This window comes from Porites lutea, chromosome 12 (genome assembly GCF_958299795.1).
Source record: "Porites lutea chromosome 12, jaPorLute2.1, whole genome shotgun sequence".
Taxonomy (NCBI): domain Eukaryota; kingdom Metazoa; phylum Cnidaria; class Anthozoa; order Scleractinia; family Poritidae; genus Porites; species Porites lutea.
The window spans coordinates 22,995,513-23,012,466 of NC_133212.1; the positions used below are offsets into that span (position 1 = coordinate 22,995,513).

General features: G+C 38.1%; 3 protein-coding genes across 3 annotated transcripts; 2 read left to right on the forward strand and 1 right to left on the reverse strand.

Moving 5' to 3' along the window:
- Positions 1-143: 143 nt before the first annotated feature.
- On the forward strand, positions 144-4,148 carry LOC140921443 (voltage-gated potassium channel KCNC1-like). The gene is made up of 2 exons (XM_073371439.1): positions 144-1,253; positions 2,759-4,148. The coding sequence occupies exons 1-2, from the start codon at positions 675-677 to the stop codon at positions 3,707-3,709; spliced, it is 1,530 nt and encodes a 509-aa protein (XP_073227540.1). The 5' UTR covers positions 144-674; the 3' UTR covers positions 3,710-4,148.
- A 1,190-nt stretch (positions 4,149-5,338) lies between these two features.
- On the reverse strand, positions 5,339-13,884 carry LOC140921299 (centrosomal protein of 78 kDa-like). The gene is made up of 18 exons (XM_073371291.1): positions 13,460-13,884; positions 12,317-12,398; positions 12,086-12,182; positions 11,818-11,890; positions 11,101-11,204; positions 10,537-10,711; positions 9,953-10,066; positions 9,490-9,554; positions 9,233-9,345; positions 8,628-8,720; positions 8,380-8,431; positions 8,092-8,179; positions 7,823-7,863; positions 7,558-7,635; positions 7,313-7,372; positions 6,867-6,939; positions 5,806-5,902; positions 5,339-5,531 (listed from the first exon to the last, which is right to left on the reverse strand). The coding sequence occupies exons 1-18, from the start codon at positions 13,719-13,721 to the stop codon at positions 5,426-5,428; spliced, it is 1,773 nt and encodes a 590-aa protein (XP_073227392.1). The 5' UTR covers positions 13,722-13,884; the 3' UTR covers positions 5,339-5,425.
- A 136-nt stretch (positions 13,885-14,020) lies between these two features.
- LOC140921523 (signal recognition particle 19 kDa protein-like) lies at positions 14,021-16,397 on the forward strand. Its single transcript, XM_073371526.1, has 5 exons — positions 14,021-14,073; positions 14,164-14,239; positions 15,036-15,107; positions 15,236-15,344; positions 16,173-16,397. Exons 1-5 carry the CDS (start codon positions 14,036-14,038, stop codon positions 16,319-16,321), a joined length of 444 nt encoding a protein of 147 aa, XP_073227627.1. The 5' UTR covers positions 14,021-14,035; the 3' UTR covers positions 16,322-16,397.
- Positions 16,398-16,954: the final 557 nt, after the last annotated feature.

Below are 16,954 nucleotides of genomic sequence, written 5' to 3' on the forward strand. Positions count from 1 at the left end.
TGTTTAATGAAGCAGTGATCTCTGATTAATAAATTACATACACTTGAAAACCGGCAGAAAGCAGTAGGCGCGAATGGACCACACCAGATGACCCGTTTGGTCTAAGAACATTGAAAGCGAAAAAAACAAATTCAAAACTGCATTTGGTTTAATTGAGCACATATTGACTTGACATTATTCGCCTACATGGGCTTTAATAGCTGAAATAATTACAGGGATAATTGCCGCCGTTTGCATTTTCAATGAACATAGCCCTTCTTTCATCCTTCGAACCGCTTTTATTCCGGCATTCAATGGTTAAAATATAAACAAACACTCGTGAAAAGAGTTTTCCTTCAAAAAAATACGTCACCCAGCTGATTTGCATTGTACCATCCCCGGGACATCTTTAATTAAAAGTGATCCACCCAAGATTTGGTGGCATTCAAACTTTCGCTGCATGTGATCAACTCCAAACAGTTAACTCTCCTCGAACGAATTTTGTCAGGAGAAGCCACCTTGGATCTCGACACAAGGGAAATTGTACTCATCTACGCTCTCTAATTTTCGAAGCACTATGTGGTCTTCAAATGACCACGCAAAGCTAACCTTACTTGGCTTTTGACGTTGATGTTTTCATTGCCAGATTTCTGTGTGGATTCTGTACTAATTTTCCGACACTTCCTTTCAACAAAATGGCTGGCAAAATCTCTACGGTCAGCCATTCAATGCTGGACGTTTTACGAAATGACAGAATAACCATCAACGTTGGTGGTTTTAGACATAACACTTTTTTGACGACATTAAAAAACATACCCGATACTCGTCTCTCGTGGATTGCAGAAAACCACCCAAACAGCCCCGATTACGACCCTGTACTGGGCGAATACTTTTTCGACCGACACCCTCGTATCTTTTCCGAGGTGTTGAATTACTATCGCATCGGTAAACTGCACTGTCCGGTGGATGTATGTTCGGCGCTATTTCAAGAGGAACTATCTTACTGGGGAATTAACGACCGTGACATTGAGCCTTGCTGTTGGGTGTTGTACAAAAGGCAGATCAATACAGAAGAGACGCTAAAGACTTTTCATCTCGACAGCGCCAGACGATCATCTGGGGAAGAAGCTAAACAAGTAGAGCGAAAGCGAACTATTGTAAGCTTGTTCGGATCGGAAACAGTTCTCAACAGAAATTTGTGGGAAAGATGGAGACGATTTCGGCCAAAAGTGTGGTCTTTGTTGGACGACCCACGCTCTTCAATAGCAGCTAAGGTAAACGAACTTCACTTAAAAGTAATTCCGTAAATCCACTCGTATGAAATATAACAAAGAAACCAGATTTTGTCTGATAAAAGCAACAAGATAACAGTCTGATTCAAGGTACTGGGAAATGACTGACCAAAAAAGCGTTTATATATTTTCCAAGCTTTGATTTAAACAAGGGGGTCACTGAGAATTGACTCAGAAAAGTGGACATTCGTTGCTAAAATTTGTTAGACAAAGCCGACTTATTACCCAGTAAAAGGCGTAGAGCATTAACAGATCACTCGAGCGCTGGGATAAATTGTTTGTAACATTTAATCAGGCCACATATTTTTTTATACACATCGTTCTTGCGTCCACCTGCATCCAGTGAATTCGCTCATTCATACGTGGCCTAACCGTGTAAAAAAAATATGCGGTTTCAAAAATGTCCGGACTCGCGTAGACAGGGCCCGTAAGGCCATTGTTATTCGATAAAAACGAGATTTGATCATGCCTTTCGGAACTCACTAAACCTTATTTCGTGTTTCAACTTTGACCGTTTCGGATAATAAATGTTTTGTTTACACTTTATAACCATTTTATCGAGAAAAATAATTCTTGCTATACGTGATGTTGTGGGACATTAGTACAAAAGCATCAATCAAATATTGACTCGGCGCGATTATTATTTTGGGCAATGCCTTTAGGCGCTATTTTACGTATTTATCTAAAACTATGGAAAGGGCGGGTAAATAATGTGTTATTTGTGTTTCATACTGTTGCTGCTCACAAATCCGATTGCTTCAATGAAAAAAACAACATAGCTATCTCGACTCCACCCTCCTAAATACTATGTTCGGGTCTATTTTTTCTCTCCCGTCGTAAACAAAAATGCGTATTTTCATATCCCCCCCCGTCCATTTTTTTTTTTGCTCTTAAACAAAATTACACGAAATCTAAGCAGGTGATTTTCTTCAAAAGATCACCGATCACCTGACAATTTTAACCTTCTATTGAAACTGCTCTCATTGTTCGTTGATTGTCAGTTACGGAAGCGTCTTTTACAAAATCAAAAGTCAAACTGATTGGTATTATAATTAAAACCGTGAATTCTGGCATATTTGATTCACCCTTTTTAAGGCCTTTAACACCGCAATATTAACACGCTACTTACATTTTGAATGGAACAACGTCGCCCAATCGATCACCAAGCATCAGGTAAACCAAGTCCTCTTTCTAAACAGACCAAAAACAACAAACGTACAAAGGCAACTTCTTAGTACCAAAACGCTGACTTGAAAAATAACAATTGGGAGAGTTAGACTACTGAATTCAGTCGAGTTACAACTCGAGCATGCTTTCTCAAATAATCTTTTACGGCATTCTTTGACAAAAGTTATGACAATTTCTTTGTATTGCGCCTGTTTAAAATTGGGGAAATGCAATGTTCTGAACTGAAGCTATTCTTAGGCTCAAAGTCTTACAGTGAAACGTTTTTACAATAACACTTAGAGTAAGATTTTCTTTTACAGGTTTTCATTGGCTTAACAAGTCTCTTTATCATGATTTCCGTCACGCAATTCTGTCTGGGTACCATGGCAACTGTCAAAGAACACAAAACTACAATTAAGGTCTTGCGAACTCTGGATACCATGACATCGATTTGGTTCACGGCAGAGTTCCTCCTTCGTCTCATTTTTTGCCCAGATTTAAAAAGCTTCGCTCGCAATCCAATGAACTTGATTGATTTACTGGCTGTGTTGCCATTCTATCTCTCACTGTACCACGTGACAACACGAACTTCATGGTTGGTTGTAATGAGAACGCTCAGAATCTTCCGTATTTTCAGCCTCTCGTTTTCCTTCCAAGTTCTTTTTCACACACTAATGTCCAGTAAAAACGAGTTGTTACTGGTTTTCATAAGCCTCATCGTGCCCATAATTCTGTTCTCCAGTATGATTTACTTCGCAGAGAACGAGACCAACAGCGAAAAGTTTCCCAGCATCCCAGAATCCTTTTGGTGGGCAATTGTTACAGTCACTACGCTAGGGTATGGTGACGTAGTTCCGGTCACCAAAGTAGGAAAGATAATCGGTGCTATGTGCGCGATATGCGGCGTCATAATCATCGCACTTCCGGTATCAGTGATTGGTAGCAATTTCTCTTACTTTTACATGCAAGCACGCACGCGTATTCAGCAACCTCGTCGCTCGACAAAGATGCCGACACTCTCTCACGTTCCCGCCAATTTGATGTACAAGCGTTTGGCGCGCAGACGCAGTGGCTCGGGAGCCGAAGAAAATGGAAAGTTACACGGGAAGTCTTTCGTAGGTCGTTCGAGCAAGAAGCGGAAAACGTCTTCACAGTATCGGAGGAGGCCCATCAGAAAATCAGGGTTCGCAAGTCGAGCTAGTCAGGCCATGGAAATGACCTACACACCCAAACAAAACCAACAAACCGAGACCCTGGCAGATGAGGTTTAAAAGTGCGTTCCTTAGGCAGATTAACCGGAACGAGATCAGTGATCCGAGATCACTCGGATCATGTGATATTAAATTATCCGATGAATCCTTTCCCAGGGTGGATTGGTCGGTTCCTATGACGTGCGATGATCCGAGTGATTGGTAACTAATCCTGATCCGGATCATCACAATGAACTCACCCTATTTATAATAAACATTCTTAAGGCTTTGGGAGTGAGAAGCTATTCAATAAACAAAAGCAATGACAGAACCCAGGGAAAAACTTCTTTGTAGGTCACACCTAATGATTACACACAGAGAGTAAACCTCACAACCTACCTGACAGGGTACTAGCCCTCTTTGGGACAGAAAATTCATCACAGTAGGTTTTCAAGACAGGTGATAGTGCACAAAGTAGGATCATGATGTGCTCCAGATAGCATTCATCTGAAAGAAAACAAAGCGAACTTAATATGAGTGTTACTAACGTTGAGATACACAAAGTGCAAGCGTCTTTAAGTTGCCTGCCTTTACGGAACCACTAATGCAAAATAAAATGAATATTAAGTAAAGAGGCAGTACAGAGATTCCAAACTTACATATTACTTTCCAGATATATCCTGTATCCTTGTAGGTTCATAACAAGAAATAAATACTTAATTTACACTGCAAAAAAAAAAAGAGTAGATCAGCTGAGTATGAAAAAACAGCTGGTCTAAACCTATGTGCAGTAATAAAATATTAAAAAAAAAATAGTACACAGTAAAAAAGCGGAAAGATTAATATTTACAATAAAAAAGGTGTTAAAAAATTAAAATCAATTAATCTACAATCTACATGTATGCTGTGTTTTGTCTTGTTCTTGCAAATACTTAAATGTCTTTCTTTAAAAAGATCCTAAAGTTAGGCCATCAACCCGTAATTCATTAGGTAACTCGTTCCAATCCTTTGCTCCAGTGAATTTAAAGGTAGACTGGCCAATAGTGGATTTTACTTTAGGCAGATGAATTTCTCGTTTATCTCTTACCTCTGTTATTATTCGTTCAGCCCCTGGACGTAAGCAGTCGCTTGCTAGTCATTTCGTGATCAGGCCTTACTAGTGTTAGTTTGTTCTGCCCAAGAGATCTAGAGATCTAGCTAGAGGATCCATCTCAGATAGCCATCTTCCCGACATAAGGCTAATACAACTTGATGATGTACAATTTCATGCGTCAACTGTAGGTTTTTATACGCAAAATGTTACTGTATACCTTCCCGCATTCCACAAACATCCCTGATAGTACGCAAGGAAGTTTGGTGGTGATGGGGTGAGGGGAGGGGGGCGGGGGGACACTTAGGGAAGTTTGGGCAGGGGTGTACCACTGCGGCCTTTAAACAATGGCCCTCTTTAAGACAAATCACTTAGGTTACAAACGGAAAATTAGTATCAGGTAAGTCTTTTGGAAACTGAAAGGAGGGGATTACGTATAGCCTGTATACTAAATGAGGGTTAAGGGCCTCTCAATTTACTTGAGGTTTTGCGTTAACTACAAAAATCATAGCAATGGTAAAAGGTTGATAATCTTCCATTTAATAGCACTCAGAATTTGCATGAAATAAAATACGATGTTTAACAGTATTAGTATCAACGCAAAGAGATAATCAAAACGTTTATACCATAGGAACAAAAATTGCATGCGGAAAGAAGCACGCATTAAAAAGAATAAAATAAGAGTTAATAAAATTATGAAATATTTGTCATCTCGCTGTGCTTGACAAAGATTCTTCTGTGATGGGGGAAAGACCATTGTCCGGCTCGGGTAAGCGGCTGTTTTCACCAAGAATATGCGCCAGATCACTGAACCTAAAGGACATAAAAATAAAAAAGGCTCACAAACCGGACTTTCTATTTGTTGTTTGTTTTGTGATTAATTGCCAATTCCTTCTCCAAGGCTCAAGCAGAGGGCTTTTCGCGGCCAATGCTTAATGATGTAAAGGTCTTTTGCTGCTTTTGGATGTTGTGTTCTGACAACGTAAACAGCGTCGGACATTACAGGAAATTGGTCAAACACTCTTCCCTTGATGGAATGAAAGACTAAAAATGGTCATTAACGCTCTAGAAAGTAAATTGTACTAACTTGGAGCCTTTCAGGAGATCCAGGAAACTATGAAATTGCCTGAATGACGCTTCTATGCTCTCTAGCACTCGGTCGTCTTCAAGAATAGTTTTGGCTCCTAGAACGAAATAATGTGAGATAGTTAGAAAATAAACCCCATAAGGCGGTCAGTAAGGTGGATGAGCAGTTTTCGCTTATACTCAAGTCGTGCAGCTTATAACCATGACGATAAAGGCAATGAGAACGTAAAAAAGAAAAAAAAATGGTTGTATCAGCAAAACAACAGCTCTGCACGTGCATCGCGCTCTTTGGCACATTTCCTTAACGTCCACTGCACGACTGTGACCTAAAAATTCGTAACGTGACGTTTTATGTAAGACGTGAAAACACAACGATGAAATTCCGGTTCTTTTTAAATCCTTTTTAGGCTGCGGCTGTCGATTCAATTCTGATTGGGTGAAAACATGGCAAGAGACGTTCTTGTCAGTCAGAGGGCTTTGATAAGCAAAAACAAAACAACTACTAACTTCATTTCGACATGCGCTGTAAAAGATACTGAAAAGCACTCTTCTTAGGTGCCGTTTATGCAGTAAAAGATTACATACCGTAAAATTCCGAAAATAAGCCCCTCCAAATATAAGCCCCCCAAACTCGTAACGCAAAAAACCCTCCGTTAAATCGCCCCTCCAAATATAAGCCCCCCGGGTGCTTGTACTTGGAAATTGCGCTCAAATACAAAGAAAAAAAGCAAAAACGGTAAATTTCCTTCCATTTATAAGGTTAGCCCAATCGATTTTGAAACGCAAATTTCCCTCCGTAGATAAGCCCCTCCAAAAATAAGCCCCTCAAAAAGGGCCTTTGAAAAATATAAGCCCCAGGGCTTATTTTCGGAATTTTACGGTATGTATTTGTAACTATGCTGTTTAATCTGTAGTTGAAATCCTGTGACCGCTTGCTTTGTCAAAGGTCGAAGTAGGTTTGTGAATCTCTTAGAAAGAGAGTATCTGAAAATTTCTAAATTCAAAAGTTTCGTATTCACCTTAGACCTTATAATAGCCAGGGGAAATTTAAGTTGCACTTACCTCCAGTTTTAGGTTGGTCAAAAGTTGTGTTCAGTAAAGGATCATTAAACGAAATGGGTCGACTGGGCGGCAACTACAGGGAAGGAGAACAAAATTTCTGCGATTATTCTACCTTCTTTTCATTGCAAAGTCATTCCACGATCAGCTTTTCTAATCCTACAATGATATTTACGGTTTGTTGTCTTGCGCAAGGAAGCGTTTTTACGTCTGGTATTGAAATCTGAAATCTTTTAGTGTGACCATTCAAATGAAAGCTTCTGAGCATTACATGTGTACTTTCCATTGGTATTGTTTATCATGATGTACATAGTGCTCCTAAATTTTCAGTCTATGAATAACTTCCTGAAGTGTGGCAATTAAATGAAAGCATAATTATGCTCTTGATGAGAGCCAGGGAGGAGTAATACTCTATTAATAAGTACAGTAATTGTAGAGCTGAAACTTGCCGTTTGTTTTGTCTTAAGCAACCTTATCTCTTGTTGCAATCTTCTGTTTTCCACTTGCAGCTACACAGGCGCGATAGGAATAGAAACAAACAACAAGATGAGAAAGAGCTTTACATCTAATACAAAATGATTTTGCAGAAAAACAATCTTTATTATTTTTCAGAATAATAAATTCAACATGAATTTTTGTACGACGAAAATGAGACAAATACCGTTGCCTCTAAAACTTAATGAAGTCCACCTACTTCAAGTATCCTTGAATCAGCTGTGGCACGCGCTCGACTTTCATCTTCAAGGCGATGTTTAAGCATCTCCATTTCAAACTATGCATGGAAAAAAGAAAATTAGTCTGCATTAAAGATTACCAGTTAAGGGTAGGGGGGGGGGGGGAGCTTGTGCCACAGGCTAACTTCTGTTGTATCAATAATGTAGCAATATCTAGGAATACTTTCTACCCAGGCACAATTCACAGGGCAGTAATTAAAAATTATAATAATTTGAAACGTTTACCTGCATCTCCTTCAACTTTTCGTGATTGTCAACTGAACTTTCTGAAATAAAATAAAATATAATAAGAATTTATGGAGTTCATTTCTATAAGCATTCATCAATCCTGCCACTAGACCGAGTTCCTTGCTCGTTTTGGTTTGGTATTTTTGCAGAGTTTCTTTCTTTTCTTTTGTTCATGCTCTAAACTTTGCCTGCAACGATTTCACCCGTGACAATTCCTATTAGACGCTAGTGATGATGCTAGTGTAGACCTCATTCCCAGGGCATACCTGTGCCGTTGGTGCGGTTGGCTGGTTCATCTTCTTCGCTTGATAATGGTGAGCTTGTAGCTTGTGGTTTACTTGCAGCAGTCTTGAGCTGTAGTAAATAGGAAACATAACTTAACTGCGATTACAGTACAGATGAGGTAGAACAAGGTAAAATTTTATTGTCCTATTTTGGCCAAAGTAATCCAAACTGATCTGAGATCAGAGCACCAAAAAACAGATTTACAACAATTGTATAGAGTCGTTTACTTTATGCTATCTAGAAAAATCTGAAATCAGGTAAAAAAATACCTTCTTTTTGGTAGGAACACCTCTCTGTGCAACCTCTTTTCCGAGTTTGTGTCTGAAAATGAGAAAGAAAGAAAATTGTTCAGTTTATTTAAATAACCCTAACCTTCCATTCACTCAACTGAAAAATGCAAAAAATAGCACTTGAGTTGCTCTACGGGTTACAATCAGATTGACTGTGTGCATTGAAAATGGTAAGTGTCCCTGTGGTACATGAAGGAAAAAAGCTAAATACTTCTCCATGTAAATACCTGTTTTTCCCTACTCTAGCAGCTGTTCTCCATGGAATGAAACCAGCAGAAGACTTTTTTGATACTACAGACGCATTTTTGGACAAGCCAACTCTTTGAGGAAAGAAATGGATGATCATTTTCATAGCATCTACATGTAACAAAACTCATTTGACTATTTAAAACATTAAGGTAACCCATCAACCTAGCTGCAAGAAAAACATTAGCCTGCATAGTTGGCCGTTTTTTGGTGTGTTTTTTCTTTAGTTGTTCACAAAGTAAGAGTTACAGCCACGTGAAAGCTTAACTGAGGTAGAAACAGAAAGGGGGAGGTGTGAGGGGACAAGGCTCACTGCCTTCTCCCCTCCCCCATTGTTTTCTTTCCTCGGTTCAGCTTTCACGCGGCTGAAACTCTTACTTTATCAAACACAAAAGAAAAACGCACACCAAAAAACCACCAGCTACACAGGCTAGAAAAACATTTTTCATGTTGTCAAAGACATGCCCCAAATACATTATCTTGTTAATGGTCCACATCACAGATGAAAACGGCAGGCCTTATCATCTGCAAAATCAATATCTGCCATTACGCCATAACTGGACTGTTTGTCAAAGGAAGAACTCACCTTCCTGGTCGGTGTCCATGTTGTGAAGTCGCAATTTTACCTTTAAACGGTCCCCCTCGTTTACGTGGTCTGATTCTTCCAGGTTTTGGTTCACGAATTACCAGCCAGGGATACTGAAGAAAGAAAACAGAAAAATAACTAAAACATTTTTTTTTCTTTAGCACTCTTTGCTATAACTTTGCTTACATTTATAAGAATGAGATTAAGAATCACATTCACAGCAAACAGGAAACGCCTTAAAACAATCATTCACCTACTTCTAATTCAGTGTCTCCTGTGTTTATCATCAGCTGCTCCATCAGTGATCCAAAAACCTCTCGTTCTGTGCAAAAACAAGAAAATTTAGGAGGACATTGTTGAAAACTTTAAAACAAAAAGCTTTTTAAATGATAACATTGCAAATGCGTTGATTCTTGTTTGCATATGGGCTAAGTTTGTTGTTGGCTCTCTCCTTTGTTCCAAGAGGTTTTTCTCCAGGTAGTCCAGTTTTACCCTCTTGTCAAAAACAAACATTTCCAAAATTAATGTTAATTTGATCAAGAACACAGGGACCCATTCGTTCACCCAGACGATCAAACTCAGCCTACTTTTGAACTCCTGGGTTCAAACCTTTCACAGCATTTAAATGAGTTCTTATGAACTCCTAGTAAGTGTTTTGTGGGTCAACAAAATTACGATATAAAATACAATACAAAAGACAACAGGCTGCACAGCACTAACCAATTAGAGGATTAAGTCTGAGGTCCAATACAGTGATTGTGGAGTTGAATTTTAGCACTGGTTGAAAGGTCATCGCTCCCTCAGTTGAGATACCACATTGTTGCATGTCTAAAGCTATACAGGTAGGGAAGGTAAGATAGGGTATCAAAATTAATAGAATTTACATCAAAGGGACCATAACTGGTGCATCTTTTTAGTTATAAGTGTAGCATGATAGCCCGGGGCAGTAACTTTGCTGGTCAAGTTGCGTCGAAAGCTATTTTCCCCCTAGTTTATGTCTCTCAAATCCCATAGCTATACCATTCAAATTTACATGTATGTTGAGACAAATAGCCATTAAAACTTGGAGGTACCTACGATACAACTGTCAGTAATTATTAATCAATTTATTGTATTCAGTGGTTTTTTGTCAGTCTTGAAATGCTATATAGGAATATTAAGCATTGAGGGCAATGACTGCACACAGTTGTAGCTTTGTAAGGAGGCTTCAGATTAATATTCAGGTGACATAATCAAAACAATATTTTGGCTCACTATCTTTTGTTTTACATAAATCGAAATTTTAAATTTTAAAGAATTTTAACCTTTGACCCAGAGGTCATCTTTTAATGCCTCAGCTATCAGCTCAGCTCCACGATCATTGATAAGTGGATTTTTACAAACTGTTATACGGCGAACTCCAGGCATTCTATCCAGATCTGGGCGGCGATATCGCAGGCTGTCTTGCCATGCAACACTGTGACGTCTTGTGGCTTGATGCTAAAATGATGAATGTTTTTAATGGTGGTTAACATGTTGAATTTGGTGAGACAAATCAATGGCAATGCAAGGTGTAAATTGATTATGTGTTTGTGACCATTTCAGTCTTAGACCAACTTATAGCAGGATAACTTGTCACAGTGATCTAACTATTAAGTCTGTGATTAAATAATAATTATTCTAACTCTTCGGTAGAACTTTGCATACAGTGTAGTACTATATTTCTTTGGATGGAAAAAAAAAATAGAAATTTGGAATTTTTGTAAATTTTTTACACCGGCCAATAACTTGAGTGAAAGGGTGGTTGTCGGTCAGCCCCTACTCACATACTGTGGACGACACAAGTACACTGCAATGAAATAGAAATAGATAAAATAAATAAAAATTACCCGTATCACTTTAGCCAGGGTGTCGGCTCCTCTCCATGTAAGACTACAGCCAGTGAAGTTTACAGTTATTACAGATGTATTATTTTTTATCGCATTGCAAAGAACTACAAGATAACAGAAAAAAAATTAATTAGTGCATACAGCTCTACATGTTGTATATAGGTAGCCTGAGAAAACAGCCAACATTTGGCAATGCTACCACCGGTTTCCCCACCAAATGACATCTGAGTAACGAGCGCAGAAATTCCATACTGATGATGCATCACTACCCAGATCTGGGTAGTGCTTCTGATTGGTCATGTCACATGGGAAATTTGATTCAACCAATCAGAAGCACTACCCAGATCTTAGTAATGACACGTCATCAGTATGGAATTTCTGCACTCGTTACTCAGATGTCATTTGGCGGGGAAACTAGTGGTAGTGTTGCCAAATGTCGGCTGTTTTCTCAGGCTAGTATATAGGCACTTTTTACCATCTTCACTAAGGCTGTGGTTTAAAAACAAATTGTAGGTAACAGTGATTTGACCTTGTTAAAACAGGGTGCCCATGGCAGCATACAGGGCTACCAGGCACTGCTAGAACAAAGTCCATTCAGTGTAACGTAAACCCTACTAGAAATAAATTTGCAGGCAATTAATTTATTGGCAATTGATCTAAAAAGCTACCATAAGCCATTTACTGGTACATGTAAGTACATTGTATTTTTTCACTTACTGTCAACACCACTATCCCCAATTTGACAAAATTCTAGTGACAGATGTTGTAAAGTTCTGTTTTTTGTAATACCCTATAACAAAAAAGCCCAGGTTAGAAAATGCATGTAGCATATTGTTAAGGAAGATACATGACACTGAAATGTACTCAAAGTATTAAAAAGTAAATTTACGCCAAATGTCTGGACTTCAAAGGTTAAAGGACAATTCATTCCAAAAGCAATAATTCATATCATTTCTTAAACAAAATTGAAAAACATAGCAGTTACCTTTGCCAAACAAGCTAGGTCTCTTTCTCGCAAAGGAATTCCTTGAAAAGTGATCTTATTCAGGTTTTCAGTGACACATAAGCATTCTTTTATTGTCCTGAAGATTCAAAATTGAGCAAGGACTTTTTATACACATAAATGACTCAGAACAATATTCATATTATTCATAATAATTATACAGTTTAAATTCTTTATTTATTTGTTTAGTTAGGGTTTTGTGAAACAGTGTACCTGCAGACACGATAAGTGACATCCTTGCTGCGAATTGCTGGAGCTTTCTTCCTCAACGCTTGTAAACGCTGTTCTGAAACTTCTTAAAGCCACATGAAAGTCACTAGTAAGTGCAAACTGTAATCACAGCAGTGAACACAGAATAAATTTTTCCCACAAAAGCACGTTGTCATTGGCTATTATTAAGGTCACATGACATAACATAAGACAGTGAACTTTTCTTCCACCAATCAACAAAGTACAGTGAATATCTGTCTGTGAATGTTGACCACTGCCTACCAGTCGTGTTGTTTTCTTTTAGATCACATCCTATTACCGTCTCCATGCCCCATTATCTGACTGGAAGTGAATATACACTGTACACACATACAGTCCAGGTTAAGGAAACCAATAAAGTCAAATCTCTTTTAGGAGCAACTTAGAAATGCCCAGCTACTTGTCAGAATGCTTTAAAGAATGAGGCATAATATAGTAGGCACTTTGCTATTCAAGAGAGGTGTACATTCAAAAAAGTGGCTGGGTATTCTGAAGTTAAGCCAACTTCATGTCATCTGATGGCTGATTTTCACAAGGGACAGAATCAGATTCAGAATCATAAGCAGAAGCATAGAGCGTTATGATCTTATGAATACTGCATTCTGATTACCCTTTCGACTGCATCACTTTAAGTCTAGTGAAAACTAGGCGGTGAGATGCGCAAGCAGAAGAGGAAGAACTTAACCAATCACAAAGTGTGGGAATTAGCACTATAATAATTGGTTTATCATTCTGCTTCTGCTTCTTCACTAAATTGTAAGAGACAACAGATTCATAGGTGGAGTTGGAAGATAACAGAAGAGTTCTGATTCTCCTGATTCCAATTTTGTCAAGCCTATATCTCGGCTTACAACTTACTCCAATTTTTTTTTTTATTTTCACTCGGTCAAAAGCACTCTTTTTAATATGACTCCTCTAGGCCTTAAGATTCCAACTTCGAATCAGTCGCCAGTGAAAATCAGCCTTTTATAATAGAGACACCTATGTAAAGCGGATACTTGCACTTGGTGTCTGCCCCTTTCATGTCCATGAGTTTGACTGTACCGGTATTGGTAAAACCGGTATCTTGCTTTGAAAGAACAAAACAAAACTCATCAGTAATCTTACCTCCGTCTGGATAAAGTGTTTGCTGCCAATAGCTCCTAAAGGCCACAATTTTCAAAGTTTTATTGATTTTCAGAGCGTTCAGGATCGGTGTCCAGTCACTATGCCGAATTCGATCAGCATTGCAATCAATAGTGAGTTCATCAAGATTTGCAGTTATCGATCCTAGAGGGCAAGAGTTCTGCAAGGCGCAAAGGTTATCGTAGCAAGACGCGAAGTCTGTGGAGTTTTTCTGCCGCTGACGAACTGTTTCAATCATAGTCATAATTGGCGCCCTTTTCTTTCCACCAATAATCAAAGTGAACCGCACAAATGTTCACCTTGTATTAAAACCAGGATAAAATCCTTTAGCTATAATCTTCCAGCAGCTAATCGATGTTTCAAAAGATACAAAACAGATCGAGGAAAAACTCCATGTTCTTTATAATACTATCAACGGTTTTCCTTTCGATTTCCTTCTCTTGTTATTGACAGGGAACGCGGGCTCAAGTCTGAGCACAGAATCCTTTCGGTCAGCGGTACAAAATGCAGCTGTAGTACGTCATGTATGACAAAAGAAGTGTATCAAATATTATCAAGATGGCGCATCTTAGCAGCGATCCTTCATTAAAAGAAAGGTAAGATTCGATGTGTTCTCTTCAGTATCTCTTCCTAATTTCGACCTTGTTAGTTCATTTGTATTGATTTTGTAAGGTTTCCTATTTCAGGTGGATTATAGTTTACCCGGCATACTTAAATAGTCGAAGAACCGTTGAACAAGGTCGACGTGTTCCGAAAACTAAGGTACGGAAGGTTCGATTCAATAAACGTGGGGAAGAACACGCAGATTCTTCTCAGTTATACACCTAGTGGTGACTTTTCGTTTTTTCCTTTCCTTAACTTTAGCGTTATACTGTGACTGGAAAAAGTCGACATATTGGCTGACAAAAAAAACAGCTGAACAGTTCGCCGATCACATCTGTTGCTCTATTGTTCTAGTGTTAGTATGACAGAGTCACTTGGTTTTTTTGACTTGGACAAGGCCGATGCGTGAAATTGGGGCAGTTTCAAACACTTGTCTTTACATATGGCTTTTTCTTTGTACTTGTAAGCAAAATGAAAAATATAATATAAAATTTTTATTGTAATAATAATATTATATATTATTAGTTAATATTTATTGATAGTAATACTCACTTGTTTATGTAAGACACAAGCAAGGCGAAAATCAGCTGAAACAGATGTCCTCTCTAAATTCTGTGATAAATTGCTACTTACCTTGAATGTAAGCAAAAAGGTTTCTCTTGAATGGTCACATCAAGGAAAACTTGAAAGAACATTGTTGCACCCCCATTATTGCTCTCTTTTCCAGTTCAAGTAGCATTTACTCCCTTCATTATATTGACGCCAAATATATGATGCTAAAAGAATGAAAGTTAACTCTTTACTACCATGTAAAATTATTATATAATTAGTATTTGAAGAGAACAGGATTTATTTTTGTTGTTAACATGTTCATTTAATGATCTGAAGTGCTGAATTACTGGTAATTTGATTAGTATCAATTTATAAATACAATATTTTTTATGCATCTGCACAGGCAGCTGATAACCCAACAGTTCATGAAATAAGGGATGTCTGCCAAAGTCAAGGTCTAAACTGTGAAATCGAGGTAATGTTAAGTTTTGAGTGACCACAAAAGTCTGATCAGTCTTGAAGCTGCCTAGTTAGTCGAAGTAAAATATTTTGATGCATCTGATTTACGGTACATCTTGTTGTTTTAATTTTTTTTTTTCTCAGAACAAATATTATCCCAGAGACAGTGCTAAAGATGCCATGTGCAGAGGTCGGGTGAGAGTGCAATTAAAAAACAGTGACAGCAGCTTCGTCAACGAAAAATTTCAGTCAAGTAAGGTTGACACTTGTTATAGTGTGTAGATTACATGTACATGCACTTTAAGATAATTATTGCAGCCCCATCACTAGTTCCATATCAGCATTTGTTTGCCTTTTTCTCTAGCACACAGCCAGACAAAACACTAAGTATGTGTGGTCATAAGTCTCTCTGTGTAGCTCAGTTGGCCAGGGTGCTGATCTTTAACAAGTCATAGATTCAACCCTGTTGGCAACTCAAGGTGTTCTCACATTTTCATATTTTTCTAAATCAATTTACGGCAAAACAGCTATATTTTTGTGCTGGTGATACAATTTGTCTGGAGCAAGATTGAAAATGGAGGGTGGACAGGGAAGAGGGTTTTGTTCCAATGCTGCACATCTGCCAGGCCCTTCACATGCAGCTGCGGTGATCTTTTTAAAACCTTTTGTAAACAGCAACCATGACTTTTAAGCAGTCTAGAGACATGATTTTTTTTTCATGTGATGGAGTCTTTCATCAGTTACCCAGACATAATTTGGCCAATGGGTTAAAAAATGGAGACACAGCCAAGCTGTTAATCTGAAAAAAAATCTTCTTATGACTACAGCTTTACGTGGGTTAGCAACTTCCTACGTAACAGAAATGTTGCAACTCTACAGAAGAAACTCCTAATGGTACCAATAGCTAAGTTGAAGGGCTATGGCTGTTGGTCGTTCTCATTAATTGCCGTACCTAAACTATGGAACTCATTGCCAGAACCTGCCCACCATCATGACTGCTACAGTTTTAGTATTTATGTTTTTGATCACTGAATGTAAATTTTCTTAACATTATCTCTATTTATAATATTTCTTTGTAAAGGAAAAGCATTATTTCAGTTCATTGGTGAAATGATCCCAAAGCTGAAGAGTCGTCAAACCAAGTCTTCACAAAGTGACAGTTCCAGCCAACAGCCAGGAACTGCAGCAAGCTCCAAGAAAAAGAAAGGGAAAAAAGGCAAAGGGAAATAATATTATTAAAATCATGCAATACATGTAACTGTAATTCTCAAAACCCAAATTATAATTAAAACTTATGTTTGAATTATGATAGAGTGGTCTTCTTTGAAAAGAGGGGTACAGGGTACCAGGGATCGTATAAAAAATTGAAACCACTTTTAAAGGTTTTTTCAAGGACCACATTTGATTTTGAAGGACCATCTACAAGGGATGTAATTTCACAGATTATACAAAAATGCACATTCTCAGTCCATTCTAACAGGACTTAAAGGCTTAAAGTGTTTGCTCCATCAACTTCTCTATATTTTTCAGTTCACTGATCTTAAATTATTGATAGTAAAATCTTACGTACAAAAAAAAAACGCTTTATGTAAACCACCATTAACTTCTCTGAGCTCTGACTTGTATTCCGGGTCTTGGACAACAAAGAGGCATTTAAAAAAATTGAAGAAAATTCAAGGACTTTTCAACTTTTTGCACAGAAATTTAATGACTTTTCAAGAAAAAATGAAATTCAATGACTCTCCCTAAAATTCAAGGAGTTTTCAACACTGGGAGAACCCTGGGTACAGTGAATTTGCCATCTTTGTAAGATGAATTCTCATTATTGGGAGGTACATGTAAAATACATGAACATTAGTGCGC